Source organism: Anguilla rostrata, chromosome 6, assembly GCF_018555375.3.
Source record: "Anguilla rostrata isolate EN2019 chromosome 6, ASM1855537v3, whole genome shotgun sequence".
NCBI lineage: Eukaryota > Metazoa > Chordata > Actinopteri > Anguilliformes > Anguillidae > Anguilla > Anguilla rostrata.
The window spans coordinates 36,253,677-36,276,462 of record NC_057938.1 but is presented as its reverse complement, the minus strand read 5'-3'; the positions used below and the strand labels follow the sequence as shown (position 1 = coordinate 36,276,462).

Sequence of the window (22,786 nt, the reverse complement as noted above, 5' to 3'; positions counted from 1 at the left end):
CAAATAACTCTTACTGCAAACGGAAATCAAACTAAATGTTTCATTTTGTGCAGGTTAATATTTCATGGGGTCACGGAGCATGAAGTAGGCTTATTCTGCCATGATTAAATATTTTCTGTCCACAGTTTCCATGGTTTTCTGCCATCCCTAATTGGTCCATTGTCATTTGTGAAATGACTATAGTTCTAGCCAATAAGGACAGGGATTTTTAAAATCAGGTGTTTCCTGGCCTGCTGTTCTCAATTCCCCAGTTTGTTGTCTGTTAGATTCTGTGCCTAGCTTGTGGATACGATAGCAGAATGCCTGTGAATTTAAATTTTCATGTAGGGTGAGTTAAACTCCATTGCCATGGTCCAAATTTAATTGGTTGGAATATTGTTTTAATCTTTTAATGTGTAAGATCACAACTAAGTGATTCAAATGTTCTCACCTGAACATTCTAATGCTGATGTAGCTCAATACTGACAAATGAAAGCAATGGAGTTCTAGAACCCAACAACATAGAATTTTGAAAAAACAAGGGTTAAATTTCATGTGCGTACTGGGAATTTCCACTAGGCAGTCCACAGAAAAGTGTCCTGATTTTCAACTTTTCTTTTGTCCTGCAGAGTTCTGTTGCTAAGCTCCCTGTTACTTCCCCTTGTAGATTATGCTACTGCTCAGAGAGGTAGGTGTTGAAGTATTTTGTGCCTCACGTATGCAAGCTTTTATTGCATTCCAAGTACATATTGGTCAATAAATTTCAAGTTATATGATTATTATTATTTAAATAAATACTGCACTTCATGTACAATGGGGAAATTTAGCCTGCATATGCAGCTTTTTTCAAAAGGAATAAAAACATTAGGATATTAAGGAATTTATTGAGCTATAGATCAGCCATGACCGCTTTTATTTTCATTGTTAAACAAGCAGACTCCTATATGGAAAAACTCGAGACCATCCCACATATCCTGGAAGGTCCAGCCTCCTTCAGTGGCCTACTGTTGAGGCTAACCTTGTCATTCCATTCCCCCTACCACCCTTCTTTTCAGGAGCCGTTGTGTCAGAGTGTCGGGATCGATACTTGCTGATTTCTGTAGACCAGAAGATTAGGACCAAACCGCTCCGCGTCGAGGCTATAGGTGAGCTTTTGCCTCGGCTCCGTGTCAGTCATTGTGGCACGTGACACTGGCCCAGCCTTGACCACGAGAATCCCCCGTATGGGAATTTCAGGTGCTTTCATATGGCAGATGTTACAGACTACCCAAATTCAAGCTTCAATTTGTCAGTAATGCCTAAACCATTATAAATACAATGAACTGTCCTTTTATATTCAGGATTATTGGTTTTTATGAATTCCTACTGCAGATTTCTCTGACTTGAGCTATATTTTACCATGCATTTCATTTTATTTATTCATCAGTACTATAACTCATAGCAGGGTTTTGAAACCCTGGTTCTGGAGAGTTGCATGGTCAGCTGGTTTTTGTTTTCACCTACATTTCAGCAACCAATTCAGTATCTGGAGACCCAGGGGCCTGTATCACTAAACAGGATTACTGTGTTAGCTGGATAACTGCAATGAGTAAAACCTGAAACGGCTCTTTTTTTTACTTCAGTCCATAAGTGTTACTCAGCAGTGGATTGACCAAATAAAACTACCAGACCCTGTGAGGATAGGACCAGGGTTGCAGACTCCTTTTTATAAACCTTTCAGAGACCCTTGATAGAACTGTATGCGTGTTATTGGTTCTGATTGTGTTCTTGCAATCAATGTACATGACCTGTCATTTTGTTACACTTATCTGCACAGTTGTTACTGAGTACTTTGGCTGCTTAATAAACTGCTGCCAGGGATAAAGATTTTATGAATTTACTGACTGATCGAAACCGGCTGGTCATACATTGAAATCCCACGTGAGATGGTGTCACTTTATGCTCGGACTAAAGACCCATGCTGAGCTTACACTCTATTTTTTACTAGCCTCAGATCATGGATTCCTTCACACTAATCCAGCTAGCAACTAATTTAGCAAATAGCCTTGCTAGTGCAATGACCATGACACTAAACCATCTGATTAGCATGTGTGTGCTAATCAGATGGTGTGCTAAAGGTCTGGGTATGTATAGTAAATGTGAGCGCGTGCATCAGTGTAAGCACGTGCCACACTTTGAATTTTACGAAACCTTGTGTCCCCAGATGCTACTGGCGTTTATCCAATTGATGGGAAGTATGCGGCGACATGTGGTTACACACACAGCGCATTCAGCATGGACGGCTACATCGCGCTCCGAGCCTCTTACTACTCCTGCCACACAGAGAACCAGGTGACATGCAGTTCCTGGAGAAAAAAAACAAAAACCCTGAGCTAGTATTGGTGAATGTGACACGCTCTCTTTTCCCCAGAACGACCAGCTATTCACCTTCAAGTTCAATATCATGTCCACTGACGACCTGGGCAAAGAGGCCGTCCACCACGTGGCCAAAACCTGCTCTCTCCCCCTGCCCTGGTCAGATAGGGAGGTCACCTGCGAGGAGAACTACATGGAGGTACTGTGGGTGTGTCCGCTGACTGGGGAGGAACGTTGAAGGTTATGCGAGTATTGCTGTAGTGCGCCATTCCAAATAATGTGAAGGATGTTGATGGGAAGGGCCTAAAGCAGAGGTGTCAAACTGCAGCCCTGGAGGGCCATGGTGTCTGCTGGTTTTTCGGTATGTTTCATTGTGAATGATTGGCTAAAGGCTCCACACACGTTGTTCTCAAGGCCTGAATTGGCTGCTGATTGAAAGCCACACAAAACCACAAATACCTGTACCCGCCCCATGTGAAAATAGTATGCTGAAGTTTACCTGAAGTATACAATTTTTTTTACTTGAACTAATTGCACTTCAAGTATTCTTATCAAGTAGGCTTGATACACAATTTATTCAAATGGGGCTGTAGCCTTTCAGGACTGGAGTTTCACACCCCTGGTCCAAATCTTTCATTTGGACATCCGCATTGGGAAGAAATGCAGGTAAGGAAGCAATGTTCCCATGTGCTCTGAATTGCTATTTATAATTGCTATGAAGACAGGATGGCAATTTCACCTAAACATGAAAGCTCTGTGCATTACATGGCAGTATGTTATTGTAAATGCACCTCTCTACTCACTGACTGTCCTGTGTTCTAGGTAACAGTATGGAGAGATGCGCACTGCACACCCAATGGGCCCTCCAAAAATGCATGGGACTCAACTCTTTCTGCAGTAAGTCACAAGCCAATTTAACCCCATTTAGTAATGAGAGAAGCTAGGTTTTTGAATCTTAAACAATTCAAAACTGTTTCAAAGTTCCATCCTGATATTACACCATGATAAAATATGATTAACCTTCTCTGGTCATCGTCAACTGACTGGTGCATCGTGTGAAGTAGGACTGCGACTAAATAAAACATCAACATATATCAACATAATCCTGGATAAAATATAAGATGGAAAAAATAGCTAATCTCAAATGTTCTTTCAATATGCTGTAGAGAGCATCTAGGGACAACTACAGAAAATAGAACTCTAGAAAACCTACACCCCTACAATTAGCAGTTGCAACTGGTACCCTGGTGAAGTGGTCTGATTAAACCTAGTGAGTAGTAAACAGCATGTCATGTGTAAGAGTCCCAAAACTCTTGGGGTTTTTTTTTTTTTTTTTTTACATTTCTCTTCCTTCCTTAGAACTTGATCATGAGTGCCCTCAAAACTTCGTTTTATTGGGCAGTGATATTACACCCATTAATTTTTAAGTAGGCCAATGTGTGAGACAGTTCTAAGACTGGATAGGGACATGTGAGTAACAAGTTGTTCAGATGCGGGACTGTACATATGTAGGATAAAATAACTTGCTGTGTATTCTAAACCTTCTACAGACATTCATAACCACTGACTAATCATTCAACTCTACACTAGTTGTACACACAGGACTTTTGCAAATGTTTGGCCACTTACAAAGAGACATGTTTTTAAAAGTTGCCCTAAAACAAAAGCCTGCACCCACACTGGTTCTTCTTAAGTTAGGAGATGCCTGATTATGTGCTAATACAAACCGCTCCAGAAGAAAGCAGGGAAAGTTGCTGAGGTGCTGTGCTCCATAGATAGCTATATTTTACTGAGATGCATCAAAGTTCTGCTCTTTCCCTCCAGGCCCAAGCATCTATGGTCTCTGGGTGGCATCTAATGTTCCTAGAGGATGGACAGGAAAGGACCATGTCCGTTGCTGATGCCCATGCACTCGGGTATGGGGTGGGCGCTACTGCGAACCGGGTTGTGTTCCGCTCGGCCTACCTGCAGCGTCACTCTAACATTTCGAAGGCAAGTACAGCTATGGTGCCTTTATTTATTTATTTTTTTTATTGTATTATGATTATAATTGTGTGAATATTGGTTAACATGTGACACTTGCATCAAAATGCTAATGACTGAGTTTAATGAAAGCGTGATGTGTTTGAATGTCTAATGCTGTGTGGTCACAAAATGGAACACTACAACCTGAACACGACTGGTCTCCATAATCGGTAGTTTTGTGCAACTTGATGAAACTGATTTTTAATAATGCATATAATAAAAAGGGACTCAAGAGCATTTACAACTTTCAATGATGTTCATTTACACTTCACTGAAATTGTTTTTGCATTAATCTAATTCAAAGAATTTGTTCTGTGCCAAATAAGTGCACTGTATTATAGAAAGTGGAAGTATTTGAACATAAATACCGTAGAAGTGATTTACTTTTATCTCAGTTGATGGCCCTCACAAAGCTGATTTTATGAATGCTAATCGTATTCATGCTCCTAAGAACTATTCTCCCAGATTACAACTTTGTGTCCCTTTCAGGTTGATGATATATCAGTGGTGGAGATCCACACAACTATGTTCTTCAGGCAGAAATGGATGGTAAAAATGGTGGATATATCTGCTGCCTGCACAATAAGTAAGTGCTCTTCCTGTAGTTCGGCCATCCTAAATGCTCCTTAACTCATCTGGTCTGCTTGATGCTGTACACTGAGCCACTAGCAGAATTTGCTCCTCCAGTTTTGCCAAGCTCAAGACTGAAGCAGGGAAGAGCCTTGACTTACTATGGTGCTTGGAAAGCTTTGAAATGAACAGCCTTATATGACTAAATTCAAAGCCAAGTTATCAAATTTACTTGCCTAACATGCAGCATGTTCAAATTTAACTGTATGCATTGTACCTCTATTGTCTTGTTTTACATGCCTGTCTTCATTTTATTATGTTTACATTTATTTTATCAACTGCTGGAACTAGTCCTCACCTATTTTAGATTGGCCTCAATTGTTAGAGGTTTCAGTGTTGGCGGTTTTAATGTCCTTGTGTTTTTTTGTAAAAGGGGGAGAAATGGTATGGCACAGCAACAGAGGGAAGTACCATGGTTAGTGGACTAGAGTCAGTGGCCATACCTGGGAACACTAAGCTAGCAACTTCCCATTTCTGCTAGCTTAGTTTCCCAGGTATGGCCACTGGCATTACTCCACTAACCATTGTACTTAACTTCTGAATTGCAAATTACCCACTTGTAATAATGGATAATGTGTAAAATGCTGGCTCTAAAAATTCAGGTAAGGTAAACACAGAATACTGAAATGAAGCATTGGTTGACGTTCATGCTGCCACTGGTTTTGCAGATCCCAGTGATTTTGATGCTGAGACACTGAGGGTATTCTGGGAGATTCCAACGGTCATGACGCCGCTAGTATATGATCGCTCGGAGTTTGTGAGCAAGCAGGTTAGCCTGGGTGTGGAGGGCATGCTTCTAGATGAGAACACATGGAAAGCGAGGGGCTACTCGATGGACATCAGAGGGCCGACGACACATTTGAGCATCCCCTTTGGTGCAGAAGGAGGCTACAGAAGGGTAAGACTGTCCAATACTCCTGATTCTGATGACATGTCTTAAGCCAGTGGTGCTCAGTGTTGTTGGAGGGAGCCGTTGTCTATGATGGCTTTTGCTTGAATTTGAATTGAGTGACCAATTTATGCTCAAGAAACCAGGTGAGGTGACAGAATATGTTTAACCGGCTCTTGTAAAGGATGAATTAGGCACTAAGTAACAATCCCAGTAGACTCCACTGCTTTTCATGACCAAGGTTGGTCACCCCTGCTCTTGACATTGGGTTTATCCCTTACAGTATAGATGCTGATAAATACTTAAAATGGTCTTGAAATGAGAGAAGTCCTGTTCAAAAACTGCACTAAAGTGATGCCACTGCACAAAATTAACCAAGGGATTTTGGTTACTTTTTTGCCAGAGCCATGTCCTTAACAATACCTATAACGATTTCTACATCATCTACCTCTACTATGAGCATCTTTTCATGGATGGTGTCCTTGAAACTAGGCATCGTATACCCAGGGCATGTTCAACTCCACTACTGCCCCAGTATCCTTTCACAATTGACCGTAAGTGTCCTTTTTAATAACCAGTTCCATAAACAGGGATGACTGTTTCACAGATGAACATTTAGTGTGTGTAAAATTTTAAGTATAGAATGCCCACCGCCACCCCAAAAAACTATCAACATAAATCTGTTAGTGCTAATGAACTGAAATATACACACTAGATCATTCATCCTACATAATGCTACAAATTCTTCTCAGTGAAGAATACTGCACTTATTGAATTATGTAGTGTGTGTCTCATAATTCCATTCACCTTGTCACCTGATGAATCAAATCAGTATGTGCTGACACCAAACCATATTTTACTACAGAAACTGTCCTTGGAGAATTTGTATTCACTGTGTACCTGGGCAATTTCCCTTCGGATGTGGAACTGGTTGCAGTGAGACTCAATACAGAGACCTTCTCGGTATCCGAAGCGTTTCAGAGTGGTTACACCATCTCAGAGATCCCTCACCTTAACGGAACCCATGCCTATATTATCAAGGTCCCTTTCGAAGACCGCATTGTCCCTAGGATGGTATGCATTTACTTGAATGAGTGATCAGGCTAGAAGTTTTTGAAGAATCAATTTATATCAACCACTTGTTTGCACAATGATGATCAGGTTTCATTTTCAACAGTACCTGGGAGAAGGATTGCTGCAGTACTCACTGGACATAAATTACACTCTGAACATCATTCCCCAGCAAGAACCTTACTATCACCTTGCTTCTGTTGTGGCTCTCATTAAGGATGCCTGTAAGATTCCTCAACTCTTATTCTGAGCACAGTTGTGATACCTGCTTTTAAATTCAACTGATGTATTGACGCTTGCCAATTGCCATATCCTCCAGTTCCACCAGACTTCACAGCAGTCTGCACAGAAAGGAGCATAATCTTCAAGGTGGCTCATCAAAACCTGGGATATGTGTGGGAGGTCACTATTGGGAATTACCCACTGACACCTCAGTTGGCAGCAAAGCGTGGCTACATCCTGCAGAACAACAGCCAGAGCTTGACCCTGGAGGTGCCAGTCTTCAGAATTGGCTACATATATGAGGTAAGGGTAGGGCTGTGAAGTTGTCTTTAGCAAGCTTCTGAACCTAAGCCAAAGACCCACTGGACAAATGGGAGTACATGGTTTCTTTGACACACCTTTATTAAAATTTAACATGATGCACTTGGAATGTAAAAGGCCCAAAATGATTTTACATACAGTACACTAGCCAGTCCTGTAGTTCGTGATTAGCTGAAGGGGAATAATCCTAGCTAACACAATGTCCTCACAACGTTACTGATGGAAAAATGACTTCTTTATGCAATTATTGTATGTCTCTGAGTAAAAGCGTCTGCCAAATAAATGTACTGTAATGTTACTGAATTGTTTTGCCAGTGTTCTAACATTGACACTACATGGCAGCAATATTGAGAATATTTTGTCAGCTGGGATGTGTGTTTTCACACATTTTGCAATCCATCTCCAGCTCTCCAGAACCATCATCAATGCCCCTGACCCACATTTCATTGGGAGAGAAATATGATACTCCCTCTGTCAACTGTGTTGTATTGTAGTGCAGGTGCCTAATTATGCCAGCCCTAAATCTTCCATTTCTGTCTAGGAGATTACCCTGAACCATTTCTTTGGCACCTTTGAAGTTCTCACAAGGGATGCTAAGACGTTGGACATCCAAAAGTCGACTGCTAAGCGCTGCCTCTTCAACACTCATGAACTCATAGGTAATTTCTAAAGATCATAAGAAGTCCTGAGGGTTGTTTTAATCGCCAATTCCCTCCTCTCAGCATTAAAAGGGCACTAGTCTCTAAACTTGTTAAACAATCATCCCATTCTGGAACATAAACCTCAAATTATCATCTATATACCTCTAGCAGAGCTTGTAAGCATGTGAACTGAAGTAAATGTGTACTGGATATCACACCATACAATTTTGGACAGACAATGTGAAAGAAATATTTACATACTTTCTTGTGTTCAAAAGTGTACTGCTTGGCTAAATTAATCATCTGGCTGAAAGAACCTTAGTTTAGTCGGCTGTTAGGATTGAGTTCAGCTGAAGTATAAAGATTCTAATATTTACATTTAACCATCAAATGTGTGTGCATTTACTCATTTGAGTTACGGTAGTTGGTGAACTTGTGGAAATTGAAGTGTAAACCATGACCACTGGAGACATTCACTAATAGATATCCTATGCATTTTTACTGCTGCATTGCTTTATTTGTTGTGGGGGAGCTGGGAGTACAAAAAATTGCTGGATATATTATGTGAAAGAAATTAGTGTCAAATAAGGCTTTTAGCCATCACTTGGCAGAGGATGTTTTGGTGTGGTCTACATTGCATTTTGTCCAAAAGAATTTGTCAATTGGGTCACAGTGAACCAGCTGAATATTGTTGTACTCTTATTTTCTAATTGTTTGAAGGCTTTGCAATGATTGGAGTTGCATCAATGGTTCACTTAGGCTCTTCCTTTTAACTGCATCATATTTGGGCTGATAACTGATTGTGCACTTGTGCTATTTAACTTAATATTGGCAGGTTAACATACCTACGCTGACATCTTGAGGGTTGAAATACATGCCTCGGTTTACATTGAGGCATTGTTTCTATGGGCCTGAGTAATATTCTAAGCAATATGTAGAACTGGTATAGTTCATAGTTTTAAAACTGGTATCAAAGTTTGGATGATGAAAGGGGGCTCTTGCCATTTTAGTGTGTTCTACCGATGGAGTGATGACGGTGGTGGCCAGCCTTGCAGCAGCCATTCCACCTGTGGCACCAAGCAGCACCACTCTCCTGGACAAGAACTGCAAGCCTTGGGAAGTTAACACCAACCGAGTTCTCTTTGTATTTGGTGTGAATACATGTGGCACCAGAGTGCTGGTACGTCAATTTTATTTTTATTTTTTAGAAACATGACTGAGGATGAACATTGTTGAATGCAGCATTGTATCAAGTCTGTTTTCCAAAGTACCTCTAACTCAACTTTTGCTGTACCACAAGTTTAGAGAAACATGATTGCACTGTAACTTTGGAGTTTCAAAATCAGCTGAGTCGCAGAAAATCTGTTTTGTGTTATTGCTGTTCAGAACAACAACGAACCAAAATCAACTGGCAATGCATCAATGGGTTTAGGTAATGCACAATTTTATAATCCTATAGGTGACGTTTCAATTATCTTCAATAGGATGAGTTGAGCACATTGCGAACAAGACTTGTTCTACTTGCAAAAAAAATACCAAAAGTGTTAATAACCAACTCATGGTAAACTGAACGCAACTCAGGAATATTCTGCCTAGTTCCAATTTAGCTTCTGACAGGGTGAGGTTTTTTCTCCCCAAACCAAAGCTTGCTTTGTCTTTCAGGCTGACGATCGCTACATAGTCTATGAAAATGAGATCGTCTCTCACCGGCAGTTTGAACCAGAGGAGGCACCCAAGATCACCAGGGACTCTGTATTCAGGTAGTTAATATTCACCCTGAATGGGTTTTGAGTTGCCTGATGTGTGAATGATGGTGGATATTGGCTGAACTCTCAGTAACTGGCCCCTTCCAGCAATGAAGAGTCTATTTTTGGAAAAATTATTAAAGTAGAAGGGGGGAAAAAAAAAAAAAAAAAAACTAGTGGCCCCATGTTAAGATGTTTAGATCATATGCTGATCATGTGCATTCTTCTCATATAGGCTTACAGTACAGTGCTTCTATGAAGTCAACTCGACCAACAGACTGTTTGTGGATAAGATGTTCAAGTCTGAGACACCTGGCTTTGGCTCCATTAAAGTGGAGGGGAGTTCACCCAAAGAATGTAAGAACATAACCCTAGGCAAGCTTTAAAAAGACATACCATTTATTCACTGTACGAGTGTAGCTGAAGACATGCACTTTTATGTTCTCTTGTAGATGGAAAGGTGCATGAATCCACCCCCATCCACTCTGACACAGCTTCCTATCTCTCTAGTAGTTATAGTGCTTCCCACAGTGGTAGTGGAGTTTACCAGAGTGGAAGTCGCCCAAATGGTTATTCAGCTTCTCGAGTTTACACTGCTAATGTGGTTGCTGAGAACCACAGTGGTAGCCGTTCTCAACAAGCCCCAAACAATGTCCAACCAAGTCTCAATAGAACTCCTGGAGTTAAAAATGTCCCAGGTCACTATGGCACTAGTGAGGGCAGCAGTACTACTCAACGTGTCTCTAGTCAATACATAGCTCCTCAAACAGGAACCACCAAACGTGAACCCAGCAGCATTCATTCAACTGCAACCTCTAGTCCCTATAGCTCTGATCAAAGCAGAAGCCATCCAAACAGGCATTCAGCTTCCCAAGTTCATTTTAACAATGTGGTTCCTAGCACCCAAACAGCCACTAATGGTGTCCAACCAAACCTTAGTAGTTATGGAGCAGCTGGCATTCAAAATATCCCCAGTCACTATGGCAATAGTGAAGGCGGCAGTACTAATCAACATGTCTCTAGTCACTACATAGCCCCTCGCACAAGAAACGGCCAACGTTATCCCAGCAGCATCTATTCAACCTCAACTTCTAAACCCTACAAGACTGATCTGAACAAAAGGCATCCAAACTGGTATTCAGCTTCCCAAATTCATTCTACCAATGTGGTTCAAAGCACCCAATCAACTTCTAACCGTGTCCAACCAACCCTCAGTAGCTCTGGAACTGTTAGCATTCAAACTGCTTCTGGTCACCATAGCAAGGGCAGCAGCACTACCAAACACGTCTTTAGTCGCTATACAGCTCCCAATGCAGGAACTACACAATATGGACTCGGCAGCATCCATTCAACCTCTAGTCCCTATGGCGCTGCGCAGATTGAAAACCCTCTACACGGGTATTCCGCTTCCCAAGGTCATGTTAATAATGTAGTTTCCAACACTCAAGAAGGCAGCCGCACTGGACATGTCCTCAGAATTGGCTATGGAGTTGGAAGCACATTTGTCCCTGGTCACAATAGCGACAACAGCGTTATCCAGCATGAAAGCACCCAGCATACCTCTAGCAATGACCAATCTGTTCCTGCCCAAAATGGACTTACTCAAAGCACAAGTGCTCTCAGCAGCCAAGAACGTCCACAGGACAGCAGATACTACTCCAGTGGCATGGAGGCTGTCTCCAGTCTCAGTGGAGGAATCTCAGTTTCTTCCAAGGTCAACTGTACTTCCAAGAGTTCAAAAGCTGGACCAAGCAAATTTATACAGGTTCAAAGAGATTCTCGTCATGGTTATAGAACACATGCACAGCGAGCCATCAAGAGAGGTAATGGTGCAACCCCAACATCATAGAATCTCCGAGATATTTCACAAATAACCAACATACTATTTCACAGGTCAAGATGACTCCTGAGTGGAAAATGTGCCCTCATACTTTTAAGGTAAACCCCAAGTGGACATCGCTGCACTGACTTCAGTCTTGTTTCTAACTGTGGTTCTTTGCTCCCCAAGGTTACAGTATTTCAACCTGAAATTTGTCCCTCTGGCTCTGGAACTGTGAAAGTGGTTAACCTTAAATGCTTGAATAAATTTGCGATCTCCATTCACAAATTAAGTCAATGGTTCAAATTTATTTTGTTGATGGGACTGGGCTGATTCTAATTATGGAATGCAAGCAATACCATGTTTTTCCATAGTATTCTGAAAATGTCTTGTAATAGCAAGCAACTTTCCAATTACCTTTTTAATGTTGCATGACTTGCCTCTTAAAAGGTAAGCCTTCAGTGCTGAAGTATTTTTATTTATGAATTGCTCTATACAGTACACATGCAATATAGTTGTGCATTTGAAGGAAATGGTTTTGACCATCAAAATATACACAATCTGCTTTATCCAAAGGATGGTTACACATGCATCCAAATTTGGTGATGCGTGTATAACCAAAATATTAGTACATCAATTTGCACACTACTCTTGCTCTCCTGTCTAATTCAGTTTAATTGTGCACATGCATGACAACATTTCATTCCACAACAGATATGGAAACCAGAACTATGGCATGTCCTTGTCTTCATTTGTGACTAAACGTATCCCAGGGAATACAAAACATTTGCCCTATACACTATAAATGAAAAGGCCTAGTGGTTTCTGCTTGGTATTCCCTGTGTTCATATTCTGGAAGGTTCACATTTAAAATGTAATTACTGTAGCCATTCACTGGGAGGGTTTTCTCTCCATGGTTTTTTTTTTTTTTTGACATTTCAGTTTTGTTGTATGTTTGCACCCACACAGTTTGTGTGAAGGATATTAAATATGTCAGAGAAGCCTTGGACTTGCTAGATTTACAATTACTGCTATTGGGCATTTTGGGGGTTTGTGGACCAAGCAAGAAAATGCCTTAAAGTAATTTGAAGAAAAACACTTCAGAAGCTCAAAAGTAGCCTGTATAGTGATTATGTGTATATTACCTGAGTATTAAAAAAATGACTTGATATTTTTGGTATGGATCATGCAACTTCAGACTGCTGTGCATAAGTAGCAGCACAATACAAACAACTTGTTTATCGCTTTGAATAATAATAACCCCTCTAAATATGTGGTTGAAACTAACACTGTTGATCCTGGTCCCTCCAGGACTGCGTTTGGGAACCAGTGTGATAATGTATTTGTCCTAGAAATTGTGGCTGGGGTTTAACTACTGTAAATCCACCCTTGTCTGCATATAGGGGATCACAAATCTTGCTCTCCTGCAAAGGAATCTTAACTTGGTAAAAGTAGGATGAATTGGGTTCTTCAAGTCTAGTACAGAGTTGACCAACCTATTCCTGAATCTACCGCCCTGTACGTTTTAATTTCAATGCAAATTTGGCACACCTGATTCTTCTAATTAGCAAGATCTCTAGCTGTTGAATGACGTGTACTTTGTTATGGTTGGAATAAAAACCTACAGGACAGCAGATCTCTAAGAACAGGGTTGGGCAGCCCTGGTTTACTATATGAATCAGATGAGTTTTGGACAACACATTTGTTCTACGAATTGTGGCTGGTTTTTATCCCCTGATTTGGTAAAGGTGCCACCTTTGCCTGATTTTTCAGTCAGGATGAGAAGTTCCAGGATATCTCACTTACTGCTCCACACTCAAGTGACCTCAAATGATTAGCTCCCTTGACATTAGCAAAACAAGCCTGTACACAAGCAGTAAGCTATAGCGTATGGTCAAAAATGCATTTGCATTTTTGTTGAGACCAAAATTGTTTTAGTACTAATCTGACCACAACACCTGGTTCCACTCAAAGTTCAGTATTGGAAACTTCAATGAAACAGGGTGCTAGTGAGATGAGAGCAAAAAAAAAATGCTTTTTGGCCAGGCACATCAGTGGTAGGTGTGGCATCTAATGAAGAATGCTTCATTTGAAGGACGTCATTCCTATAGGGCGAGAGGGTGGTGGATCTTCAATGTCATGGGGCTGTAAGATCGTTACGTACAGCCTTCTGATTAATTAACCAAACGGTACACCATAGGGAGGTCATCTGATCTTGAAAATGTAGCCAGGAATCGTGTTGACTGTGGGTTAGAATTAAAGGCATTTACCAACATTTTATCGGCGAGTTGTTCTGTTGCTCACCATCTGAAGAGACGAACTGTCCCACGGCTGAGGATCCGCCCCCACTGTTCTCCACGAATTGCACCTCTGATACTATGATGTTGTCCTCTAACACGGAACCGCAGCCCATGCAAACTGCACTGCCCCGGGCCTGGTCGATGTCTATATCCGTGCCGCCGCAGCTCTTGCACTGACGAGAGCTCATGGTGACAGTTTAGTTACTTCAGGCCGCGCTGCAAGTCATCATAAAGGGAAAGGAGAGGGGCCGGTGTTACTAAGTGCATTCAGCAAAAATTATAATAAGTGAAAATTGGCATGTCTGTCGAACATCTGTTCCCTTTGTCGCGCAATAGTCTACCTCGGTGGCATTCAGATATGGACTGTTTGTACGTGACGAATAGAAACTGGTTACACGTGAAATGTGTTCTTTTTTCAATGAGAACTTCGACCGTTACCCTACCCACGACGTCTTGTCAAGTAGTTATTTAAGTTATCAAGGGTTTTTACATGTCTGGTGGTGACAGGATAGTCCTGCTTGCAATTAAACTTGAAGCAGGATGACACCAGTTCGGGCAACTGTTATTTACCGAGTTTGGTTAACCTTATCCAAGACACGGAAACAACCGGCAGTTAGACTAGACTAAGCATTTCACTGTGTTGAATCTAGCCTAATCGCCGTTTGTTCAGCGGTTGCTACTTTGCTATTTAGCGAAATATATTCTTAAGACTTTACGATAGTCATTTAGGCAACAACGATTGATTGATTTTGCAATACTGTGAAGCCCTCATAATGGCTTGCGAGGGTAAACTTATCTATTACTTACTGAAAGAGTGAGACCCTTCAGGGTAAGAAAGGCCAAAACAACTTTGTTTAGCCGCTATGAAGCGGCTATGGTCGCGTAGCTCCAGGAATAAACTCCCTGGGTCTGTTCCGCTTCTCTTGGGCTTTTGGGCATATATAGATTATGCCATTTAAAATCGGGTTTCTGTTTTTCCTTATTGGTGATACCGTATGCACTGGTATATAGTATACAATTCAGATACGATACCGTTAATATTTTTAATACAATGCCTCATCTCTCCTCGAATTTCGAACAGAACTGGATGAAGCCAAAGACATCGATTGAATAGGGGGACGCTTTGAAACGTATTTATTATCGGTGAGTCAATTAATAAACTGGTGAAGTCGTACAGGGTATAATACATATAAATCAAGTAAACATTGAGTGTTGTACTCTAATATAACTCCATATGGTTGAGTTTCAAATCTGCTTGGTAAACACTTCACAATCGCCCCCTATTTTGACCGGCGCGTTTGGTAGGTAGTCTAACTACGATTCTGAAATCAGCTGACCGGGGTTTGAAAACACAGGAAGTGTACATGGCTGGTGCAACTGCACAGACTGCTGTACCTGCACAGCCTACTAGGGTAAATATCCAGTTCCGTCACCATTGTGGCATACAGACCTCTTTGGATAGAACCAAGCGGCCAAAACCAGACTTCGTTTTTGAAGCTCATTTCCTGGTTGCTCACTAGCGCCACTACGGTTGGCTCCAGTATAGGTGTTTTCATATCCGGTTTCCATGTAAGTGCGGTCAAAATACAAAGTCAATAATTTTTTCTCATGAGAACAAATAGTCACAATATGTGTATTTTATTCGTCTTATGACTGTCCTTGGGTCGATTTCATTATTTATTGTGTCATTTGTGCACTGTTATAATATTTGTTATGGACCAATGAGGTAGGCCTACAGTTTGCGTCACTTCCTGATTACTGCAGAGGACTAAGCTACAGAAGGGGCTACAGTCTATGGTCACTGGGGTGGGAGGTGGCGCGGCTCCGACCACGGTCCACCTGTGCGAATTCAGAAAATGCAGGCATCCCATTTCGTAGTGATTTCATTATGGCGTGTGCTATTTACAGCTGCACTAGACGACCATAAAATAATCATCCTCTGAAGTTTTTAGCCTACTTAACTAAATAATTAGTTTTCAGAAAGCGTAATCAGCTTGGTAGTCCAGTAGCCTATGCTAAAACAGTTCGCAACTACCAAGCCATGTGACTAGCTAGCTAACCCGAACTGGCAAATATTCAATCTGTCAAACGTGTTTGACGGCTTGTCAGTCGTGTACATTCCGTAAATGTCTACCTGGGCCATGCTTCACGCATGTGACAAAGCTACTATAATCCCGATTTTGGGATAAACACTGCAAAATTTTCATTTTCACGAAGCGAATTAAGAGTCTTAAGGTTTATTTGCTGGACAACATACAACACACGATAAAATCACACACACAGAATTTACCATCTTTGAAATTAACCATCTTTGTAAGACTGGCATTTAGAAAGGAACATGTTTTTAGCATTTAAGAGACCGACAAAAGCATTTAAGACAGTGGTTCTCAGAATCGGTCCTGGGGGCTCCTTGCGTAGCTATATTGGCTTTTCTCCATTGGTTTTGATGATCTACAAGAAAAAAAATTGCCTAATAATAATTAGAAATTCAATGTACATTATTTTTGTCTTCATGCACCAGGTGGAAAACTTGCTGTACAAAGTGCGTGGTCATATTTACACGCCCGCAGATCAGTTATTAAAATACTTGGTAGATTTGTTAATCACCGCTGACAGTGTTAATTTTTATTCGGTAGAAAGTCACTTGCGAACGATCGCTCAGCTAGCGTCACCCAGCAAGTGTACACCACAAACGGCGATGGAGTTGTAGCAGTTACTGGCTCATTAACTGACTGTGGCGAAAACCTACGACGATAACTTGCTCGGTTAATAGCAGGTCTACCAGACAGTTATATGAAAATTAGCCTAGTCAAATCACCAGTAGCCTACACATTGATTGACCATCAGTGTAGTCGATGTTCTTCCCCTGTAGTTCATATTGCTAATGCGTGAGCTAACCACGGATAGCCTACCTAGCTCACTGGCAAGCTGATATGCTAGATAAGCATATTCGTTTTGCTATGAAACATAAATTGAAGATAACGGAACATTAATGTCATACATATAACGTGATTACATGACACAGTACAGTCACGGATGGAAATTAAACTCCGTAAACATTTGATAATATATTTTAAAACATAACGGCAGACAGTCAGCTAGCCTCAAGTTCGTTCTGCAATCGTTCGTTCAGGTTGATGGGCTTTTCCGCAGCGGACTGTCAATCACATTGTAAAATCACAGAGCCGCTTAACTCTATGGTTTTGGCTCCAAATCGACAACATGGCCACGCCCGCCATTGAGTTTCAAAACGTGTTTTAGAGACCCACGGAGAGTCAATGGATGACGTCACAGTAGCTTTGTCCATATTTTTTACAGTCTCGGATAGAGGATAGAACGCTGTGACTTATTGTGCACTTTTTAAGAAACCGTTTTGCGCCTGGATCAAGGGGCAACAACTCGCCTCTATGAGTGAAGTCTTATACCCCATTGGCTACTGCGTGAACTGCAACGCCTGGTTGCAAAAAGAAATTGAAACCCCGCCCACCCAATCACCCAATGTTAAATCAATGGGGAAAGCCTGAAAAGAGGCCAATTTTCTCTGAGGAAATATAAAGTCAATACATCTTTTACACAAGAAATGATGGCTTAACTAGTTAATCCCATCCCTTGTAATGTCTCCACTGGGTCTGATTTTTTTTTTTAAATAATTCCGCCAAAATTCCCAAATCTGGGTTAATTTCAGTGCATACAATGCGGCTTGTCCTACTACCGTATGGCCATATAAGGATTTCCCAATCCTCGCAGCCAGACAGAACTTCAGCGGCAGGTGTGATGCTGTGTCGTTTTATTCCGATTAGCTAGCTACACGATCTCACCATTTTAAGTCCAAGGTCCAAAATGTTGTGTGCTGCGTTCAACTCTTTATACAATCTATGGTTCTGACCTGACACCCTGTCTACCCATGCCCCGCACGGCACAGGCATGTCCAGAAACAGTCAGCAGAGAACTTAGTTAGCGTTAAATAACTATCTTTAAAAAGTTCTGTTGGGATTTTGTGTTGCGCGTTCAATGGCAGGGTAGGCGTTTAGAAACGAAACATCGCTGCCTCCATAACTCTATAGACAACTACTACGTTTCAAAATGCTTCTGGATGGAAGAACAAATTCCAGAAAAGTCAAAAGGTTTGTTTTTATCAGGAGAGCTAGATAAATCAATTTCAGTAGTCGCTACTTGTGTGCTAGCTATTTAGAACATGCATATCTAATGTTACGATATGTGCCAATACAAAATATGCATAGGTTGGAATTCAGAGGATTCTGTTCCCGTCCTGGTCCAGTCAGAATGTGCTGATGTTCGGGACTCTGCTCTTTGTCACCCTCCTTGGTATAACTGAAACCTGAATTGAAACCAGCAGGGTGTCAATCACCCTCAGCATCAGTCTCTCCAGTGCCCACACTGAGTGAATCCTCAGCTGCTCTTGTTCTGCTGGAATTGGTTTCTACCCCAACCCCTCTGGATTCCACAAGTGAGCTAATTTGCAGGTGCCTTCCTCAAAGAAATGGCTCTGTAGGGTAGCTGAGTACAACTCATTGAGCTGTATCAAGGCGTTACCAAACAGTGGCTCCTCCAAGACCCGCCTGCCAGAAACCATCCTTCAATCACAGGAAACTTGCAGCAGTCTCTGGGTTTTCAGCGCTGAACCATAGAAACTTGGGAAATGAAATTAATTAAAATAGTCCAGCTGCAGCTTGAAAAAACTGCAGGTCTAGCTCCATGCCCTCTCAACAGGGCCTTTTCAGTAAACCAAGCAACCATTTATTTGATTGGATATTTACAGACAAAAGAGACAAAAATTAAATAGCTATTGAGAGCTAAGAGATTACAGATTTGAATATAACAAGTTTGTATTGTTAAGATTTTATAAATATATATTTATTTATCAACACATCATGAAGTGGGCTTATCTGGAACACCCATGGACTTAAAGGGTACGTTTTGACATATTTTTACAAATTAAACACGAAAAACATTAGAGATTGGTACAAATGAATTATTGACACTTCAAATGAGAGATTAGACTTTCATTTTAACTAAAATGTTCTTACTTGGGGCACTATATATTAAAAATGTCTGAAAAGCGGATTTGGTGGGCTTAATAGGGACGTTTACCCTAAATGTTCAATGGGGAGAATTATTGACCATTTGTGATGATTTAATCAGCAAGAAAATGTAGAAGGAAAAATGCAAAATCCCCTAAATGTGGGGCTTAATTGTATGAACATGTGGAATTGTTTGTGAATTCTGTCTGTTTAGCTCAGAAGGTGTCGCTAATCTCCAGAAGTTTTCTTTCTGTCAGAATAGTTAGGCTAATGCCTTTCGAATTTCTGACCCAGGACCCAGGTCTGCAAGATCCAATGCTTGTTTAATTCATTTTAGCAGCAAGTCCCACATCCTTTAATAACTTAATAGTTCTTAATAGTCTTAATAGTTCACAAAGTTACAAAAAAAATGTATGATCATTACCAACAATGGAAATTTTATATTTAACATACTTTCACAGACAAAACCACTGTATTACTCGATATTTGAAGAACGGGGTGCTGGAAGTAGGCCTACTCTTCCTTCACACTGCTGCTGAAGAAGAAAAGCACATCAGTGCTCATCCAGACACTCATCTGTGTTTCACTGCGATTAAAGGGGTCTGTATGTCTAAACTTGAATGATAATTACATTGCTCCCTGAAATAACAAATACCAGTCTTTTACTGCTCGGAAGTATAGAGCTGCCTGTTCTGTAAGGAAACAAGGAGACGTCTCCGGTCTCCGGACACCATTAATGCTACACAGACGCACCTGATGAGGATCACGTCTGATCATGGCTGTAGTAACAGTCCTGTTTATACCGTGGAACAGGACCCACAGTTCCCTGACCCGCAGGTGTGGAATGAATCCTGGTGGACCTCGAAGGGGTGGACAGGCATCTGCACGTGACACCCCGTGGGAAATAAGGGCGTGTCTTTTCAGGAGAAACTGCACAGCTTTTAGATACGGTTGTAATTTTTCATTTGTGCTATGAAAAGCCATGTTAGCCTGGAATAAATAATGGCCAACAGGAACACGACATGCTAAACTGACTGCGCAATTCATCTGCTGAACTGCAGAGGGATAGCTGGAATTGTGGGAGAATAGAGAGTTGCTCTAATAAAAAGGAAAGGCAGAAACAGCAAGTGTGTGAATGTGTGTGTGCACGGGGCCTGTGTGTGTTATAGTGCTTTACCTCTGCCATGCCGAAATTTAAACAGCGATGAAGAGACTTGAGCTGCTTAGTTTCTGTTTGGCACCGACACGTGGATACGTCACAGTCTGCCTCAACGTTATATTATCCATCCCACGAGGACATTGGGTTCATGGTCCTGGAGGTGGTCTTCACCGAGGCAGAGTAGTGCATTCTCTGGCCCATCAGTGCAAATCTGGAGCAAAAGTAAAGTTGGTGGCAAACTAAAGATCTTGTTCCAATATATATCTGGTCCATATCTGATCCCCATGCATCCAAACACCATGTTACACTGATGGAACAGCATGTTTACTTATCTGATTCACAAAATAATTTCTGACAAAGACACATCACCTGTTGTGGGTGGTGCTACAGTAATTCTAATCATGATAAGAGCCCAACCGATATATCAGTTTGGCCGATATATCGGCCATTATTTGACTTTTTTGACGACATCGGGATCGGCAGTTATACAGCCGATGTGTCCCGATTTTTAAATAAGTATAATAAACAAAAAAACATTGATTGTTTATCTGTACTTGTCTGTTCGAACGTTGTAATTGCTATTTACTAGAATTATCCAGTAGAGAGAGCTGTAATACAAGTGTGAACTGCAGTAGCTGACGCGCTACTTCTGTAATAAGACGTTTGTCACTCGTGCCTCATCCAATATTCTCCACTGCAAGACTTGTCTGCACAGATTCGATTGCCGCAATAAAGGTATGTATATTTAGTGAAAGTTTTTAATTAAATACGTTTATACGACCACTATGTTTATCAATCCTCATTAACAAGCGAACGAGCTATCTAACATATTTGGTTCACTTTAACAAGCTAGCTGGCTAGCAAGCCTTCATGAAGTGGCAGTGAGCACAAGCAGCGTAGGATCTACATTTCCAGAGGACATCGCTGTATTCTCAAATAAGTAACCAGCCAAAATAAAATTGTGATTGAATGCATCACGCGTGTTTTTTTAAAATCTGAGATAATGATATTAGCTACTATATGATGCTGTGTCGATAGCCAACGTGTTATTGCAAGCGAGTGTGTCATCTAGGCACGTGTCATCGTAGCAAGCTAACCAGACAGTAAAAACGTCGATAAAACACTTCTAACGTGGATAATCTTAAACCATGTTATCTAGCTTTGTCGTGATAACATGAGAGAAGGACTGCTGTGTTGGAGAAGTGAATCAACCAACAGTTAGCGCGGGTAACCTGCACGAAAGCACATTGTAGTTTTTTTCACGTATTTCATCCAGTCAATTTAATTTCATCTAACGTTACACTTGATTCACTCATTAGCTCCGCAAGATAATGTCTTACTCTTTGAGATCATGTAGTAGAAGTAAAATAAGAAAATATAATTCATTTAACTTACTGAGAATATATCATAAGAAATAATGAGGCTGTGTCAATAGCTAATGCGTTATTGGGAGCGAGTGTGTCATCTAGTCGCGTCAGAGCGCATTGTAGTTATTTTCACCTCCGAATTCTTATGGACAGGGAACCTCGCTAGATAAAGTCCTACTCTTTGAGATCATGTAGTAATAAAATAAGAAAATATAATTAATTTACTGAGAATAGATACAAAGAAATAATAATAACAAATGAATAACAACAATAATTTAAAAAATACATGTTTGAAACTGGAAAACTGATTTTTTAAAATTATTTTTCTATAGATGGCTGGAAAAGAAAGGAGTAAAAGCAAGGTGTGGAGTTATTTTGATTAGAGCCCGACCAATGCCAGATTTTTGGGTCCGATGCCAATCCCGATTTTGCAGAGTCCTAGCCCACCGGTTACCGATGTTTTGACCGATATTTTGTCAAAAAGTGCAACATTTTCCAGTCAATTTGAAAAACTTATATTTTATTAAAGTTTCTATATTTAAGAACATTTAACTTATAAGCAAACAAATAAAAATTAAAATAAACACACAAAGAACTTTTTAGATTAAAAAAAGGAAAAGATGATATTAAATTAAATATATATATTAACCCCATCTTTAAGTGTGTGAAATCAAAATAACTCCAGCTACAGAGTTAAACAAGTGTAACGTTAGATGAAATTAAATTGACTGGATGAAATACGTGAAAAAAACTACAATGCGCTTTCGTGCAGGTTACCCGCGCTAACTGTTGGTTGATTCACTTCTCCAACAGCAATCCTTCTCTCATGTTATCATGACAAAGCTAGATAACGTCTTAAAATGATCCATGTTAGAAGTGTTTTATCTGCGTTTTTACTGTCTGGTTAGCTTGCTACGATTACGCGTGACTAGATGACACTCGCTTGCAATAACGCGTTGGCTATCGACACAGCATCATATAGTAGCTAATATCATTATCTCAGATTAAAAAAACAAATGTGTGATGCATTCAATCACCATTTGATTTTGGCTGGTTATTTATTTGAGAATACAGCGATGTCCTCTGGAAATGTAGATCCTACGCTGCTTATGTGCTCACTGCCACTTCATGAAGGCTTGCTAGCCAGCTAGCTTGTTAAAGTGAACCAAATATGTTAGCTAGCCCGCTCGCTTGATAATGAGGATTGATAAACATAGTGGT

The 22,786-nt window shown here is 40.8% G+C and overlaps 2 protein-coding genes across 4 annotated transcripts in view; one reads left to right on the top strand and one right to left on the bottom strand.

Annotated features, from left to right (window-relative positions):
* The window catches only part of LOC135257040 (transcription factor IIIB 90 kDa subunit-like), a 56,919-nt gene extending 41,641 nt beyond the window's left edge, over positions 1-15,278 (bottom strand). The window contains exons 1-2 of one of the 3 annotated variants that reach the window (XM_064339424.1): positions 14,801-15,278; positions 14,002-14,213 (exon numbers count right to left, since the gene is read on the bottom strand). In XM_064339424.1, coding sequence (XP_064195494.1) covers positions 14,002-14,185 — 184 coding nt within the window. In that variant the 5' untranslated portion in view covers positions 14,186-14,213; positions 14,801-15,278. The remainder of the gene's footprint in view (positions 1-14,001; positions 14,214-14,800) is intronic. The other 2 variants (XM_064339426.1, XM_064339425.1) reach the window with 2 other exon arrangements.
* Positions 174-11,989, top strand: LOC135257039 (uncharacterized). The gene is made up of 20 exons (XM_064339423.1): positions 174-328; positions 609-667; positions 1,035-1,124; positions 2,183-2,310; positions 2,390-2,533; positions 3,157-3,231; positions 4,159-4,326; positions 4,849-4,945; positions 5,658-5,887; positions 6,282-6,432; positions 6,744-6,952; positions 7,056-7,173; positions 7,269-7,474; positions 8,034-8,151; positions 9,144-9,313; positions 9,796-9,893; positions 10,114-10,235; positions 10,331-11,701; positions 11,772-11,816; positions 11,887-11,989. The coding sequence occupies exons 1-19, from the start codon at positions 300-302 to the stop codon at positions 11,786-11,788; spliced, it is 3,600 nt and encodes a 1,199-aa protein (XP_064195493.1). The 5' UTR covers positions 174-299; the 3' UTR covers positions 11,789-11,816; positions 11,887-11,989.
* Positions 15,279-22,786: the final 7,508 nt, after the last annotated feature.

Bases quoted from the DNA above. Each gene is read 5' to 3' on its own strand.
- LOC135257039 (XM_064339423.1), top strand. From the start codon at position 300: ATGCCTGTGAATTTAAATTTTCATGTAGG. The intron at 329-608 runs GTGAGTTAAACT...TTTGTCCTGCAG, and splicing joins AATTTAAATTTTCATGTAGG to AGTTCTGTTGCTAAGCTCCC. The intron at 4,946-5,657 runs GTAAGTGCTCTT...CTGGTTTTGCAG, and splicing joins ATCTGCTGCCTGCACAATAA to ATCCCAGTGATTTTGATGCT.